The 16,121-nt window shown below is 34.0% G+C and overlaps 3 protein-coding genes across 4 annotated transcripts; 1 reads left to right on the top strand and 2 right to left on the bottom strand.

Annotated features, from left to right (window-relative positions):
* Window positions 1–3,954: 3,954 nt before the first annotated feature.
* Window positions 3,955–9,193, bottom strand: LOC123208286 (carbamoyl-phosphate synthase large chain, chloroplastic-like). Its single transcript, XM_044625671.1, has 3 exons — window positions 7,653–9,193; window positions 6,420–7,112; window positions 3,955–5,728 (listed from the first exon to the last, which is right to left on the bottom strand). Exons 1-3 carry the CDS (start codon window positions 8,988–8,990, stop codon window positions 4,178–4,180), a joined length of 3,582 nt encoding a protein of 1,193 aa, XP_044481606.1. The 5' UTR covers window positions 8,991–9,193; the 3' UTR covers window positions 3,955–4,177.
* Window positions 9,194–10,488: 1,295 nt separating this feature from the next.
* LOC123200378 (tRNA-splicing endonuclease subunit Sen2-1-like) lies at window positions 10,489–12,244 on the top strand. Of its 2 annotated transcripts, none has more exons than XM_044615556.1 (2): window positions 10,489–10,613; window positions 11,196–12,244. In XM_044615556.1, the coding sequence occupies exon 2, from the start codon at window positions 11,196–11,198 to the stop codon at window positions 11,931–11,933; it is 738 nt and encodes a 245-aa protein (XP_044471491.1). In that variant the 5' UTR covers window positions 10,489–10,613; the 3' UTR covers window positions 11,934–12,244. The 2 variants fall into 2 exon arrangements, with proteins under 2 accessions (XP_044471491.1, XP_044471486.1); XM_044615551.1 differs by having other exon boundaries at window positions 10,495–10,613; window positions 11,190–12,244.
* An 18-nt stretch (window positions 12,245–12,262) lies between these two features.
* LOC123200368 (tetraspanin-3-like) lies at window positions 12,263–14,095 on the bottom strand. Its single transcript, XM_044615541.1, has 2 exons — window positions 13,488–14,095; window positions 12,263–12,769 (listed from the first exon to the last, which is right to left on the bottom strand). Exons 1-2 carry the CDS (start codon window positions 13,998–14,000, stop codon window positions 12,434–12,436), a joined length of 849 nt encoding a protein of 282 aa, XP_044471476.1. The 5' UTR covers window positions 14,001–14,095; the 3' UTR covers window positions 12,263–12,433.
* Window positions 14,096–16,121: the final 2,026 nt, after the last annotated feature.

Raw genomic sequence — 16,121 nt, 5'->3', positions numbered from 1 at the left:
GGAAAAATTAAAAAATTAAAATTTCGTTTTGCAATTGTTGCCAGTGCCGCCACTATTAAGACAAGACAAGGCTGTGTTTCTACTCCCTTAACTACAACCACCTGCCCACCTAGTGAGAACGACGTCGCATGGTAGCCCCATCGGGGTCAAGGTGGGTGAAGGGCCGGTTCCCTCGTTCTGCACATGACAAGGAATTTTATAATTTACTCCTAATTAAAATCCATTTAATCACATTATTACTCTATAAACCCTAACTGTGGGGTGGTAGTAGTTGGACTTGAAAAATTCTACCCTTTTTATAAATCTAATCTCCAACTCTATAGTCTTATGCGTGTGGACCTTTTTGTCATAAAAAAAAAAAAAGGGTTATTCTCTTTACCCTTTCATTGTATAGCTTTGTTTCATATTTGATAAGGATTGAACAATATTTTTTAGTTAACAATGCAGTGGGTGATCTCATGAGTTAACAAAACTGGTAAATCATTAAAATTTTTGAAATAAAAACAAAGATTCAGGCTCAACCATACTTATGAAATATTGACTCATCTTAACTTATCTGATGCAATAGTTATAGGTAAAATATTAATTTACCCTGACTTATCTGATATAATAGTTGTAAGTCTAATACAATGATTGTGAATAAAACATTGATAAACCCTGATTTATCTATTGTAATAGTTATAGGTCTGATTACCCATTACTCTGTAATGGGTAACTAACTACTCTAGGTGTGTGTGTGTGTGCTACTCTAACAAATGATACTAATCTAATCATCTTCATGACTCAAGATCAAAATCTAAAATTTTTTTTAAGTCAATAACAACATTATCAGCCCATAGTAAGGAATTCAGTTTTTGTTTTAATTTTTTTATATATCTGTTATGGTGGAAATAAGACAGTAATGGATTTTGCATAAGCAGATGCAGAGGATTTGGCAGTGAAACAAAAAGCTGCAGTCAGTAAAATTCAAAATTGCAAGTTGGCAGCGAATGTTAAGAACTGAATTAAGAGTCATATTAGAAGTTTCAATCGTGCAATTAAGAAAAGTCATAATCATAATTAGACTCGTAATTAAGAGTACATACTTTATACGGCATCGGTTAAAGGAAAAAGAACAAAATCAAGCACTTAAATTTTCGTTTCTTAATATATACTAGAACCAAAAAAAAGAAAAAAAAAAAAGAAAAAACGTTTTTATTGAAGAATTATTGTAATATTTGACTGCACTTAATTACGTAGTTATTTAAAATACGTTTTCCTAAACTCTATTTAAATGTTTTCTGGTATCAAAAACGTTTTGTACAAAATAATATATGCTTTATGGATAAGGCTAGCAATGGAAGAAATGATTGATTTCTTAAGTTGCCCTAGTGATGAAGCTGAAGAACCTGCCCTATAAATGTTCAATTAATAAGCAAGTTGTGACATAGACCATGACCAAAATTCTTGAAAATTGACCAAGAATTTTCAAATGGCACCCACATTAATGATGCAAATCTAAGTTGTAAACCCAATAAATGTGCATGTGATGTGACAAGTATGGTGAAGAAGGGGAATCCCAATTGACCAAAAACTCAGTGGAAGCTGAACTAAATTGTTAAGAGGCAAATGATGATGATAAGGATTACAACATATAGCTAGTTGTCATGCTATTGCTATAATAGCTTCTTCATTGAAATTTGAAAAACTTGCATTGCATGCATGTTCATCTCTGGAATTTTACACAACAAAGGCCCACGCGGTTTTAGAAGAAAACATGTTTGATTCCAAAATTTTATTAGTTTCCCACTTAGACCGTTTGCAAAATTATACAGCTAAGAATGAATTCAGGGTTAAGAGAAAATTATTCTCCATGGAAGACTTGATGAGTGGAAGAAGGAACCCACAACACGTTTATGCGTCAGCTTCATGAGTTTTGTAAGACTGAGGAGTATCAATGGTGGCGTTGTTAGGAAGTAAGTCTTAATCCAGGCGAGGGACACATGTCTGTTTATTAAACCATAAAGCTGTTGTCTCTTTTGTGCTAATAATTGTTTGTGATGGAATATGGTAGTTTTAGCATTGTTTGGAATCTATTCCTTATCCATAGGAAGGTGCCTGTAAAAAGGCAATATCTAATAGAGTTGATCTATCCTTATCCATGGGAAGGTACCTGTAAAAAGGCAATGTCCAAGAAGTTACAACTACTTGAGACTTTCGTGTCTCATTTTTTATTCTCAATTAGTTAAATTTTAAGTCACATTCTTCTTGTATTAAGATAGTGTTTTGGTTGGAATATCCAAAATTATTTTGATAATTTATCCGTACTTTGTTTGTTTATTACTAATAATATTGTAACATGTAATACAAAGAAGGCCTTTGGTTCAAAAGATAAAAAGATTATTCTAATAATTTATTTTTTATTATTTATATTACTTTGTTTAATTAGTAAGTAATATAAAATTTCAATAATCTTCTATTACTAACGGTGATGTGACAGATAATATAAGAGATAATTTGATTATCATATTCACCTTAAATATTAAAATATTACCAAAGTAATCTTAACTTTATTATAAATATATCTTTATTTATTAAATTTTATAGGGTAAAAATAATTTCATTTTCAATTAATACAACAATAACATAAAAAATATTTTAGAATAATTAAACTAAGGGCATTTAAATAAAATAATATATTAGTATTTTTTTATTACTTTTAACTAAACACAATAATTATTTTTACCTACATATTTTTACTAAATTTTATTAAACATAATAATAATTTATACTTAGTAATCTTCAAGGTAATCTATCTTCAAAATAATCTTTTAATTTTAATAATAAAACATTCGTCATACCAAACACTTCCAAAAAAAATCTAATTACCACCTCAGCCATTAATCATAATATTAGAAAATTACCAAAATCATCTTAATTTTGTTTTAATTATATTTTAACTTAATAATTTTTTTAAGAAAAAAATATTCTCATTTTTAATAAATATAAAAACTAATATAAAGAATATCTTCAAATAAATATTCCACTAACATTTAAATAAAATAATATTTTAATATTTTTTACTACTTCTAATTAAACACAATAATTATTTATATTTATCAATTTTTATTAAATATTATAACAATTTATACCTATTAATCTCTTAAATAATCTATATTTATGATTATTTTTAGTTTTTAATAAAATATTATCCAAATTAAATATACCCTAATATTAAAGAAAGTTTTGGTTGGTTAGGTAAGCCAATGTCCTATTGTGACAGAAATTAAGGAGTTGAATCACCACCAACCCTAAACACAAAACTATAAGTTTGATCCATATATAAATAAGGTTGAAAAGTTGGCATATGGAAAGGGATGATAACTACCGAGTTACATGTTTCAAAGCTACTAAAAAAAGCAATAATTATTGTTCATGATTTAATCTAAAAAAGGACTTTTCTTTAGTTTACATATAGACTACTATGCTTTTAATTACTACATTGTGATAGCACAAGGTCAATGTGTCCTACTGACTCACTTGTCAATACCTCGGTCACAAGAAAGTCTAGATTCCCAAGTTGAGTTAGGTTCGGCTTCACTATCATTAAATATGATTTACATGCTACATTTGAGTTTTAAAAGTGTAGAAGTCTAAGTGCTTTGTATAATTATTTATATATTAACAAACAATCCAACTGAATCAAGACAATACTAAGCAAGAGGACCCAACCAAGGAGAAGCCACTAAAAGTCAACAGAAAACAGTAATCCTTCAACATCTGGGCCAAAAAGTCTCCTTTTTCTAATAAAGAAAATAGTTAATAATGCCCTCCTAATCTCTGTTAACATTGAGCTTAAAATGCTTTACTGGGATTATAAAAGAAGTATTGGCTTTTCTCTGAAACTACATTCCTCAGCTTAAGCCTTATAAAGAGTTCACCAAAACAGAATTTCTGCGGATGTCAATAGCATTATTTTAATTCTAGAATATATACATTGCATTCCTTAACAATCAAAATTCCCTTCAGTACAATCGTCATATTTAGATTTTATAAGCTCACATTAAGTGGTGAGGGAGATGACAAAGCCAAACATTGATAAAAGAACAAATAACTTAAGATGTCTCAGACAAACACATGGAAAAGACAACAAATAGAGGAAAGAAATACAGATGCTTAGCAGAAATAACTACTCAAGTCATATAGAAGAAGAGGCTGACTGCAAGTTTTCACTAATACCTGCTGTTACCTCAACATCAAAGAAGTCCTGAAGGGCAGTCATCTTGACAGTATTTGACTTCAAGCTTTTAATTGCATCTGCATTGGCCAATGCTCCAGAAACCGTTGTTATTACAGGAACCTTGTAAGCAAGAGCCATCCTCCTCAGCTTTAGGCCGTCTATTTGATCAAGCGCATCACCAGAGCTTGTGATCACCATCATTTGTATTTGCCCATTAGCAACCATATCACCAGCATGCGGCCGCCCCTCATGCATCTTCAGCACCCGTTCCACAGCGATACCTTTTAATTCAAGGAAGTGTGCTGTACCAGAAGTTGCAACAATCTTGAATCCTAGCTCCAAGAAGGCTTTTGCAATTTTCTCAAGATGGGGCTTTGTTAAGTCATTTAAGCTGATGAAAACTGTTCCAGAAAGTGGTAGCTTCTGTCCAGCAGCAATTTGAGCCTTGGCAAAAGCAATAGCATAGTAAGAATCAATGCCCATTACTTCACCAGTGCTTCTCATTTCCGGCCCCAACAAAACATCACAACCTTGAAACTTCTCAAATGGTAGAACAGCTTCCTTCACTGACACATGTTTGGGGACCACCTCTTTAGTGAAACCTAAGTCATGAAGTGACTTCCCAGACATAACAAGGGCCGCATACTTCGCCAGTGGATGTCCAATAGCTTTGGACACAAATGGGACAGTCCGGGAAGCACGAGGATTTGCCTCAAGTAAGTAAACATCTCCGGATGTTGTAATGGCATACTGACAATTCATAAGTCCACATACATTTAACCTGTTTGCTAATTTTATAGTCCATGCCCTTATAGTGTCTAAGCAAGAAGATGAAACAGTTTTAGTTGGAATCATGCAAGCCGAGTCACCAGAATGAACCCCTGCCTGCTCAATGTGCTCCATTATCCCACCAATCACCACATTGCCATGTGAATCAGCGAGTGCATCTACATCAATCTCTATAGCATCAGATAAATACTTGTCAATCAATACAGGACGATCTGGGTCTACCTTAACAGCATTTTCCAAGTAAGTCACCAGCTTGTCATCAGTATATACAATCTCCATAGCACGACCACCAAGCACATATGAAGGCCGGACAACAACTGGGTAACCTATGTCAGATGCTATGGCAAGAGCATCGGCTTCACTTTTGGCGATGCCTCCTTTTGGCTGTTCAATTCTTAACTCATTAAGGATTTCATTGAATCTCTCTCTATCCTCAGCCGCATCTATGGAGTCTGGTGATGTACCCCAAATACGTACATACCCAGCCCCACTGGCAGATTTAGGCCTGTTTTCATCTAAGTACTGCTGGATGGGCAGAGCCAGCTTCAGAGGTGTTTGACCTCCAAACTGCACAATGATGCCATCTGGCCTTTCCAAATCAATTATGTTGAATACATCTTCAACTGTCAGGGGTTCAAAGTAGAGACGATCACTTGTATCATAATCCGTGGATACTGTCTCAGGATTTGAATTCATCATGATTGTCTCATATCCAGCATCCTGCAAAGGGAGTAAAAAAGAAAAGAAAAATCATATTGGAGCAGGAAGTGTTATAACCCAAAAATAAAAACATGACAGCAACAATGCCAAATAGAGGCAGGTTTCAAGAAATATTCTCTAATGTATCAAAGATCATATTTTAGACTTAAAATTGCATCATTCAATTTAAACAGGATATTATATTGAGTTCCAACAAGAACCAAAAGATTGGATTAAGATAGAAATCTCTCTGATTGCAGCCTTGGAACATTTAAAATCAAATATTAGGAAATGATTACGTCCATATAATCCATAATTTCTTCTTCGAGGGATTTGGTAGAGGAAGATTCCCTCTATAGAAGTAGGAAATGTCAAAATCATGTTCATTTAAGATGCATTACTGATTTCATCAGCTTTCACACTATTTCCAGGTAAATAAGCACTTAAAAAAAAAAACTATATTTTCCAGGTATATAGGTGGCACTGGCAGAGATCGCCAGGTTGCCAATCATTTTCAGCCTATACAGAAGTTGAACAAATTCACAAGCCCCGAGAGATAAAAATCTATCAGGCATGTAATTAGGATATATTAATCCTTCCAGGAACATATCTTTAAAACAAGCACGGCTATTTTTCTTTTCTCCTTTTTAAATTTATAATTATTAACAAAAAGAAATAATAAAGAAAGTTGGTGCATAGAAAGCAAACAAACCTGAAGGGAGAATGATGTATGGCAACAGCAGTAGTCAAATTCAATTCCCTGACCAATACGATTTGGTCCTCCACCTAAAATCAAAACCTTTTTCCTCTGTGTAGGGGCTGATTCACACTCAAAATCATAGGATGAGTACATATAAGGAGTGTTTGCCTCAAACTCCGCAGCACAAGTATCTACACGCTTGTATGTTGGTGTAACTCCCAAAGAGAGCCGCTTTGCCCGGACTTCCTTCTCAGACGAATTAGTTGCAAAAGCAATCTGCTTGTCACTGAAACCTCTTCGTTTAACTTCGCAAAAATCATCCTTCGTAAGATCAGACAAGCTACAAGTCAGAAGATATTGTTCCACATCTATCAGCTCTTTGAGCTGAGTGAGGAACCATCTGTCAATGTAGCTCAGCTCATAAATCTCATCTACTTTCATCCCCTTCTTCATTGCAGCATATACTGCATGAATGCGATCAGGGCTAGGCACTCGGAGGCTGTATTTGAGTTGGTCCCAATCCCAGTCAAGTTCCTTCAGCCGCGCACAACCCCAACCAGAGTACCCACATTCCAAGGACCGAACTGCTTTCTGAAAGGATTCCTGGAATGTGCGGCCTACAGCCATGGCCTCTCCGACAGATTTCATCTGGGTTGTCAGTAATGGCTGAGAACCAGGGAATTTCTCAAAAGCAAAGCGAGGGATCTGCAAGATTCAAGTGGACAAAGACTCTATGATGAGATGATATTTACAAGTGTCAAATAAATAAAGATGACACACATTAATGCTAACTGGTAACTACAGAATGGTCAGCAGAAGTTTGAACTCCTAACACATAGCTACTTCAGTCACATCCAAATTATACATGGCTCCAAATGCATACTGAAAAATAAAATTCAAAAAGGGCAATTAGATTCAAAAACTTAAAAAAGCTCAGGGGTTTCAGATGGAAAGATACAGGTTAATATTCAATTACCGATTGAAAGATGAACACTCCTCTACCCAAAGTTTATATAAAAATATGCAAATTCTTCAGTAATAGCATGCCATGTTATAGCTCAATAATAATGTCCAATGATAGTAAAACCAAGAAAAAATGTTTTGCACTTACTACAAAAATGTTTTGAACTTACTACCAACAAATATTGAGAAACTTCATAACAGGCTAATCTTTTGTCAGCAAACAGTAACTAGAATGATAATAGTTAAGAAGCAATCATCCAAATCAAAGCAAGGTCTTCTTACCTTTGTCACCACGTAATCAATAGAAGGTTCAAAACTAGCTGGCGTTTTCTTAGTAATATCATTGGGAATCTGGTCCAAAGAGTATCCCACTGACAACTTGGCAGCCATTTTTGCTATAGGAAATCCAGTAGCCTTAGATGCCAATGCAGAAGACCTCGACACCCTCGGGTTCATCTCAATAACCATAACCTCTCCATCAACCGGATTCACTGCAAACTGTACATTTGATCCTCCACACTCCACTCCAATCTCCCTAATTATGGCTATCGAATAGTCTCTCAGCCTCTGATACTCTTTATCCGTCAGAGTCTGAGCTGGCGCCACCGTAATCGAATCCCCAGTGTGTACGCCCATAGGATCAATATTTTCAATTGAACATATAATAACAACGTTATCAGCCAAATCACGCATTACTTCAAGTTCATATTCTTTCCAACCCAACAATGATTTCTCCACCAAAACTTGTGACGTCAAACTTGCAGCTAAACCAGCCTTGCATATAGACTCAAATTCCTCTTTATTGTAAGCAATTCCACCTCCTGTACCACCCAATGTGAACGCCGGGCGTATAATCAATGGAAATTCGCCAATTTCATTGGCAATCGCAATACATTCATCCAGCGTGTTACCAATCCCAGAAGGTGGCGTTTTGACGCCGATGTTCTTCATTGCTTGCTTGAACAAATCTCTGTCTTCAGCCTTTTTAATCGCGTCGAGTTTCGCCCCAATCAATTCGATGCCGTATTTGTCAAGGGCGCCGCTCTCAGCCAAAGCAACAGCAAGGTTTAACGCTGTCTGGCCGCCCATGGTGGGCAACAGAGAGTCGGGGCGCTCCTTTTCAAGAACTTGCTCAACCAACTCCGGAGTCATTGGAGTAATGTAGGTCCGGTCAGCCAAACCGGGATCAGTCATGATAGTGGCCGGGTTCGAGTTGATCAAAACGACTTCGTATCCTTCTTCCTTTAACGCCTTGCATGCTTGCGTACCGGAGTAGTCGAACTCGCACGCTTGCCCAATCACGATGGGACCAGCGCCGAGGATCAAAATTTTCTTAATATCAGTTCTCTTCCCGAGTTTTGGAGTTTTAGCCAGCGCTGCATTGTTCAAGTCGGCAGAGTTGGCTCGAATTCGTGACTTTGAGTTGGAGTAGCGGGAGAACTGAGCTGGCCATGAGCGGAGGCTTAAAGAAGAAGAGGATTTCTTGTTTCTGGTGGTTGCTTTGTTGATGGAGTAGAAGAATATCCGGAAATTGTTGTGTTTGGATGAAGGAAACGAACGTTTCTGCGAAAAAAATGAAGCTGAAGAGAGATTTTCACAGTGATTCAAGCAATAGCTCATTCTTGTTTTCTTAGTTTTAGGTTAGAATCCTACACAAAGGAAAAGAGCACTGAAAGTATTAATGGATGGGATTAAAGAAAAAATTAGGGTTTTTGAGAATCCAAGAGGCCCTTGTTTGTCTGCTTCAGTGTTCTAACGTTTATTGATGATACGGGTTCACGCCCACGAACAAGGGTCATCATCCAATCCTCTCTCGGCCCAAAATAGGTAAATGATTGCATAAGAAACACTTCTCTTGCTCTTGTCTTTTTAATCCAGTCTAAGTAAGAGCATAATTTTTATGTATAAACAATTGTATGATATAATTAAATATTATATTATTTTTATTTTTTAATTATTTAATTTTATAATAATATATAGTTATTTATATATAATTATTGTAATATTAATTTAATAAATAATATAAACATTAATTGAACTAACACTTTCAACTTTATTATTAAAAAATAATTTATTATAAATTTATTTATTTTTAATTAATAAAATAAATAACAAGAAATATATTTAAAAATAAATATATTCAATAATTTTTAAGATATTTAAATAAAATAATATTATAATATTTTTTATTATATCAAAACATTGTTTATATATTTTTTTTAATAAAAAATTTTTTTCGAACTAAATCTTTCTATTAGAGTTGTATCAATCTCATCAAATAAGTCAAACTTTGAATTTATTAACTAATTTTATAATTATTATATCAAATAAATTAAAATTTAATTTTGATATGGCTTGCCAGGTGTAACATTTAAAACCTCTTTTTTGTGAATCTCAAACTTATACCACTAACAACGCTTATTCATGCTTACCAATTTTTGACAAATCAGGCCAAACCAAACTCCATGTTACTATAACAAACAAAGCACGCCAAACCAACCAAAATGAAAAATAGAACTCTCTGGTGTTTTTGCTCTCTTAAGAGAATGAGTTTAAGTTGTTTTGTCTTTGGGTTTGTGTTTTCTTGGTGCGATGTATTCATTTGAAGTATTGATTAAAATAATATATATATATATATATATATATATATATATATATATATATATATATATATATTTATATATTTATATATATATATATGCAAGTATTGGCACATCCTCGTAAATGTAAAATATTTAAAATATTTTTAAGTTTTATACTTATTTAGATTGAAATTTTCAAATTAAATATAAACTCAATCAAGATTTAAACTTACTTATCCATCCAACTAAAATTAAAATATAAAGTGAAATGAAATGAAAATATAAAAATTTATAATAACTCTAATAATAAAAGAGTTGATCGACTATCCAAATATTCAATCAACTAATTAATTGATGAATCAATTTATTTTTAAAAGTTAGATTAATCCATTCAATTAATCTTAAATTTTATATTTTTCTCTCTTTAAAAATAAAATTAATTTGAGAAATGATTATATTTATATAATAAAAAAATAATTTTATATATATATAACTATTTTAATTAAAATCCCCTTATATTTACTTTAAAAAAAACATTAGAAGAAACTTCACTCGCTTCACTTCGGTTCTCATTAATCTCGTCGTCATCCTTTCATTTATTCTTGCAATAAATTCTCAATTAAACGAAGCTCATCAGCAGACTCATTCTTACCCATTCTCTGTAAGACTCTACCCAATGCCACTCGTTTTAGTTTTTGTTGTCTAAAATATTAAGTTTTGCTTTTCATTGTTCACTTTACATTCTCGGCTTTCGTTTGTCATACCCTTTTGTTGATGGTAATGTAATGTAATGATGCTTCCTTGAAACTCGTTTTCTCTTGAACTCTGTTTTGCTGAAAAGGGTTACCGTGTGTTGGAGTTGGAGCTCACAAAGTTTAAATATTTTCTGGCTTTTTTACAAAAAATTTTAGAATTGCTCACTTTTCTCTATACTTCTCTACTCGAAGAAAATCAAAGGTAATTTGTACTGACTCTGTGCCGTTCTTCAGTGCATTAAAAATGAAATATTTTACATTTTGATACTTTCAACTTCAAAAGGCAAGAGCTTTTACTTGTCCTGCAGTTGAAATTTCCACCTTTTTATACGTGTGCATCCAACGTGTTCGAAGAAATGTTCAAGTTGTTAATTGAGCGTGACTCTAAGTTTCATAGTTGTCCCATAATCCTGTTTACTTGAATTTGTTTTGGAAAGAATAGAGTAGAGCCTGGATTATTTCAAGTGTTTGATATTTTGAAGTTGTAGATGGAGCCAAGATGGAAAGGAAAGGCAGCAAAAGCCAAAGCTTTTGCTGATCCCATGTCGAAAATCGTTTTAGAGCTTCAGTCTTCTCTTGTCCGATCGGAGGCTCAGGCTTTGCTTGCTGGGTGCAGTGCACTTCTTGCAGTGGAATCAGAACAAAATGATCTTCTCAATCGCGCATGTTTTGGTCGACTCATTGTAACAACTGAGAAGGAGAAGCAGTGGTTTCAATTGAGTATGGAGGAAGCTTTCTATTTATGCCATTCTTTAAAATGCCTCAAGATTAATGTTGGTGAAGATAATTGTCCGAAGAATGATGAAGAGCTATGGGAGTACATGAAATCCAAGAAGGAAAAATTCCCTTTATTTTACAAAGCTTATTCACATCTTCGAAACAAAAATTGGGTTGTGAGGTCAGGATCACAGTATGGTGTGGATTTTGTTGCTTATTGTCACCATCCATCTCTGGTTCATTCGCAATATGCAGTGCTCGTTTTATCAGGAGATGATGTTGATGATGCAAATCACCGTTTAAGAGAGTGGTCTGATATTCATTGCACGATTCGACTTTGTGGCAGTGTTGCAAAAACATTGTTGGTTCTTTACATCAATAAGAATGATCAAGGTACTGTCTCTCCATCATGTTTGGAGGGTTATGCTGTTCAAGAGCGAACAATAATGAGATGGAGTCCACAGCAGTGCCGAGAAGATCAAGCAGCAGTTGAAAATGGAATCAAGTAAGAAAGATTTTCGATTATATATCTTCTTTCAAGAAAGAATATCTTTTCATTACTTGATAAAAAGAAGGCTTATGCTTTCTTAATATGTTTTGCAGCATCCCGTAGTTTGTTAATAAGTCTCATAGATTAATTTTTTTACCCTTGTTTTTCCTTTGCACCTTGAGATTTCTAGAGATTGTGCTTTATTCGCTGCCTCCTCAACTTTGATATTAGATACAGTTGCTCTTCTATGTTTGGTGATTGGAATTTGAGCAAGAGATGGATTTTCTATAATTAATTTTCAGTTTTAAAAGCATCATATCTCTTTGTTCATCTTACTTGCTTGATCAATGAGGGAAAATCATTCTTCATTCCTATAATCTTTAATACATTAATATATGTTTGTTCTTTCTCTGAATATATTGACAAAAGAAAAAAGATAACCATGAACACAACATTTCAAATCTTAAACTTAAAATGCCAACGCCTTGTCTAAAACATAACCAATCCTAATAATGCGATTTAAAGCTGGATCATACTGGGTTGTGCCTTTGTCATTCTGGCTTCACCGTAGGGTTCATCGTTATCCATTCGACGATTGTTCCTAAAAGCTGCATAGCTAATCACATAAAAGATAACCAGGATTATCAGTACGACGATGTTGATCACCGAGACCTTCCTCCAGCTCTTCTTTAGGGTGGCCAGAACACCAGCTTTGCAAGAGTCGCATTGATAGCACAGTTGCTCTTGATCGTTGCTCCACCGCGTGCAGTCTGGATTTGTCCCCGGCAGCCCGTTCCAGGTTGTCTCATTCTCATACACAAAGCCGCACTCTGTTGGGGGCTTGCAGCAGCCAGACTGCACATACCACAGCAAATTCTTGTTACAATTTTTCATCAGAATTTTGCATAATTTCTGATAGATCTTGAAGATTTATATGGGATGGGGTTTCCATGAGACTCAAAATATGAGGTTATTTAAAGCAAACTGTTGATGATAAGGTTCCTGCTGATTGATATCACTGATAAACATGCTTTCTACTCTGTAAAGAGCCTAGATCTCTCAAAATAATATATAAGAGAAGGGTAATTACAACATGGTGAAAATAATCCTGATATGTTTGGTAGCTGAGAAAATACCATATAAAAGAGAAAAGAAAGGAAAAAGCCTTCTTTACCCAAAAGGAATCATAATGGATAAAAAGTGGAACATTCTTTCTGAATTATTCTGGGTACTTGTTAGTTAAAAAAGAAGGCCAAAACTGACAGGCCATTTGCCAACCTCGATTGATAATATACTGCCTCCATGCTTTTAGATCACACCGACTTCTGGGTCTTAATAGATTTTACATATATATTAAATAAAATTAATTTTATAAAAAATAATTTTGATCTGACTTGCCCCATACATTTAGATCATTTAACCAAATAATAATTGTCACCTTCTGTATTTAATAATTATTATGATTTATCATAAGTGATTGATAGGTTTTTATCTATGATTAATTATGAAAATTAAGGTCTTAAGCATGAAGAACCAAAAGGATTTAATAAAATAAAAATGAAAATTTTTATACCTCAATAGGGCTAAGCTTCCTCATGTAAAACATATCAGGAGTCTCTGCAACTCCACCAACACTTCTTCCCGTCTTGCTACAAACCTTGGAGTCTCTGATACAAGAACTAATCTTCCCCCAGTAGCTATCACTAGCCACTCGTTTCTCAAGCCACCCCGAATAATCCTGCAAATAATAATCCAAGTAATTTCGGTTCGAGACGACCCGACCTGAACCCTTATCAGTCACTACGAAAGCAAAGATTATGAAGCCAAGAAGAGCTGCAATGATGAAAAACATGACGAAGAGATAGAGCCACATGAGAAAGGTGTTGCGGTAACAGGCGCCAGCGAAACCAGCCAAAGACACGACCATGATGGCCACGCCAATGACAATCAACGGCCACTGTAAAAACTTGAGACAGTCGGTGTTGTTGGCGCGGCTGCTCAGCCATATCCCGCCGCCCAAGATTGGTATTGATAGCAGAAAGGTTAAGAAGTTCAATAAACCGATCAACTGGTTGCTGGCTCTCATCTTTGTTTGCTTGTTTGAATTCACTTTTACTTAATTGTAGTTTGAATTCTCTTGTCCGGCAAGTGATGGTAGTTTGGACTAGTTGGTTCAGAAGGCAAGCCAGATATTTAACAAAGTTGCTTTCATTTCAGCTTGAGACCCACTTCATCTGATTTGACTCCCCTCTGTATTAATTTTGGGCCAAACCACAAAAGCCCACCCAAGGTTTAATGAAGGACAATTTCCTACTGATTAATTTTCAAAAACCTAAATATCTACCTATTTATTGTTATGAATAAGGATAAAATTATCATTTAACTAAAAATATTAAAAAATAAAAATTATCATATTTTTTCTCCGCTCAAAGTTTAAAAAATTATCATTTCTCCCTAGGGTTTCATTTCTTCTCTAATGACATTCTTCGATCGACCTTCCACCTATCAACGCTCTCTCTAACTTTTATGACGAAGACACGATCATAAAAAATCTACGAAGATAACAATTGGAAGTGATATCATCGAAGATTCATTAAATAATGAATCGTTTGAAAGTAACATCTGATGCTAATGATCTCCAACCAAGTTTAGGGTTTTAGATTAAAAGGAAGAGAGAAGTTAGAAGAGAGAAAAAACGTGATCAAAGATGAATTTCGTCATCTCTGGTGGTAGTTTCAAAATCTTAAGAGAAAAAAATGATTTTTTAAACCTTCATGGGAGGAAATCAGATTTATAAACTTTAGAGGAAATAAATTATTTTTTATTTTTTTATAAAACAACAATTTTATTCTATTTCTAATAATAAATGAATAAATATTTGAACTTTTTAAAGTTAATAAATAAAAATTTGTCATTTGTTAAACCTTGGGTGGGATGTTTGGCCCACGTATTTTTAAGACATAGTGTATTCTGTATATCGTATCCATACAAAATCTCAGGCACAATTAAAGGTGCAACAATGATGGATTGTCAACCTTATATTACAATATAAATATTAAATATTATTATTATTATGTAAACCGACAAAATATGAATACTTTTTTTTTTTTTTTTTTTAAGACGGAGCCCTTTGTAGGTTTTTTTTTTTCCGTCTTTTGTTTTTTGGGTATTGCCATCAACAGACTTTTCTTTCTCTTTTTTGTGGGGCTGGATTCGAATCGAGCTAAGCTCGGCTCACAGCCAGTTCGAGCTCAGCTCGATTCATATATGAGCGGCTCAAGCTCGACTTGGCTTGACTCGAGTTTGGTTCGGTTTGACTTAGCTCGTTTTTCGTTATCAAAACGACATCGTTTTTAATATATATTGATCAAAACGATATCGTTTTGTATAAAAAATTTAAAAAAAAAATCTATCAAATCAATTCGAGTCAATTCGAGCTGACTCAGCTCGAGTCCAGCCCTACTTTTTTGGCCCAACATCATTTCTAGATAAAACGTGCCTTGATCATTAGACAAAGAGGAATCTTCTCCATTTATATCAAATAAAACATTCTTTGACATTTACTAATACTTCATGAGAAATGTAACCCAAAAACTTAATACATTATATATCAAACATGAACTTCAAAATCTAAAATAAATCCCAAATTTCTTAACTGAAAGATTTAACCCCCAAATTTGATCCGATCACAGCAGCTTATATTAAGGCTGGAAATGTTCTTACGATGGTTGCTGGAAATATCAAAATAACAAAAATATCGGTTTTGTCTTCAATAGAAAAATCAAACGGAACGGGATTAGCTTTAGAGCATATTATGTTGATTGATGGTGAGCTGTTTTGACAGATACATAAGACCATTGTAATAACGCGTTAATTTGCTTGAATCTTGCATCCAATACATTGCACCATCAAAAAGCAAAATGTGATCATCACACTGCGATGGAATATCTTATGACGATCACTCATGACATTATTGCAATCATGCTTATGGAAGAAAAGGAAAATTCGTTACAAATATGACATAATTTATAGCATCACTTAATTAAATCTTATCATATATTAATTTATTATATGATCCGTGCATTAGAAAACTTGCATGAAAGTACAAAGGCCAAATGAGTATTTCTCCCCCAAGGTATAGTGAAATCCCAAACTCCCACTCTCCAAACTTTAAAAAACGCAAACACTTATTCATAACTAAATTTCT

This window comes from Mangifera indica, chromosome 2, assembly GCF_011075055.1.
Source record: "Mangifera indica cultivar Alphonso chromosome 2, CATAS_Mindica_2.1, whole genome shotgun sequence".
NCBI lineage: Eukaryota > Viridiplantae > Streptophyta > Magnoliopsida > Sapindales > Anacardiaceae > Mangifera > Mangifera indica.
Note: the sequence above shows the minus strand (reverse complement) of the source record. Positions and strands in the feature narration are given on the sequence as shown.

Coding starts and splice junctions, on each gene's coding strand:
- LOC123200378 (XM_044615556.1), top strand. CDS start 11,196: ATGGAGCCAAGATGGAAAGGAAAGGCAGCAAAAGCCAAAGCTTTTGCT.
- LOC123200368 (XM_044615541.1), bottom strand. CDS start 14,000: ATGAGAGCCAGCAACCAGTTGATCGGTTTATTGAACTTCTTAACCTTT. Junction 12,770..13,487: donor GGAAGCTTAGCCCTATTGAG/GTATAAAAATTT, acceptor TGGTATGTGCAG/TCTGGCTGCTGCAAGCCCCC.
- LOC123208286 (XM_044625671.1), bottom strand. CDS start 8,990: ATGAGCTATTGCTTGAATCACTGTGAAAATCTCTCTTCAGCTTCATTT. Junction 7,113..7,652: donor TTGATTACGTGGTGACAAAG/GTAAGAAGACCT, acceptor TGAATCTTGCAG/ATCCCTCGCTTTGCTTTTGA. Junction 5,729..6,419: donor ATACATCATTCTCCCTTCAG/GTTTGTTTGCTT, acceptor CTCCCTTTGCAG/GATGCTGGATATGAGACAAT.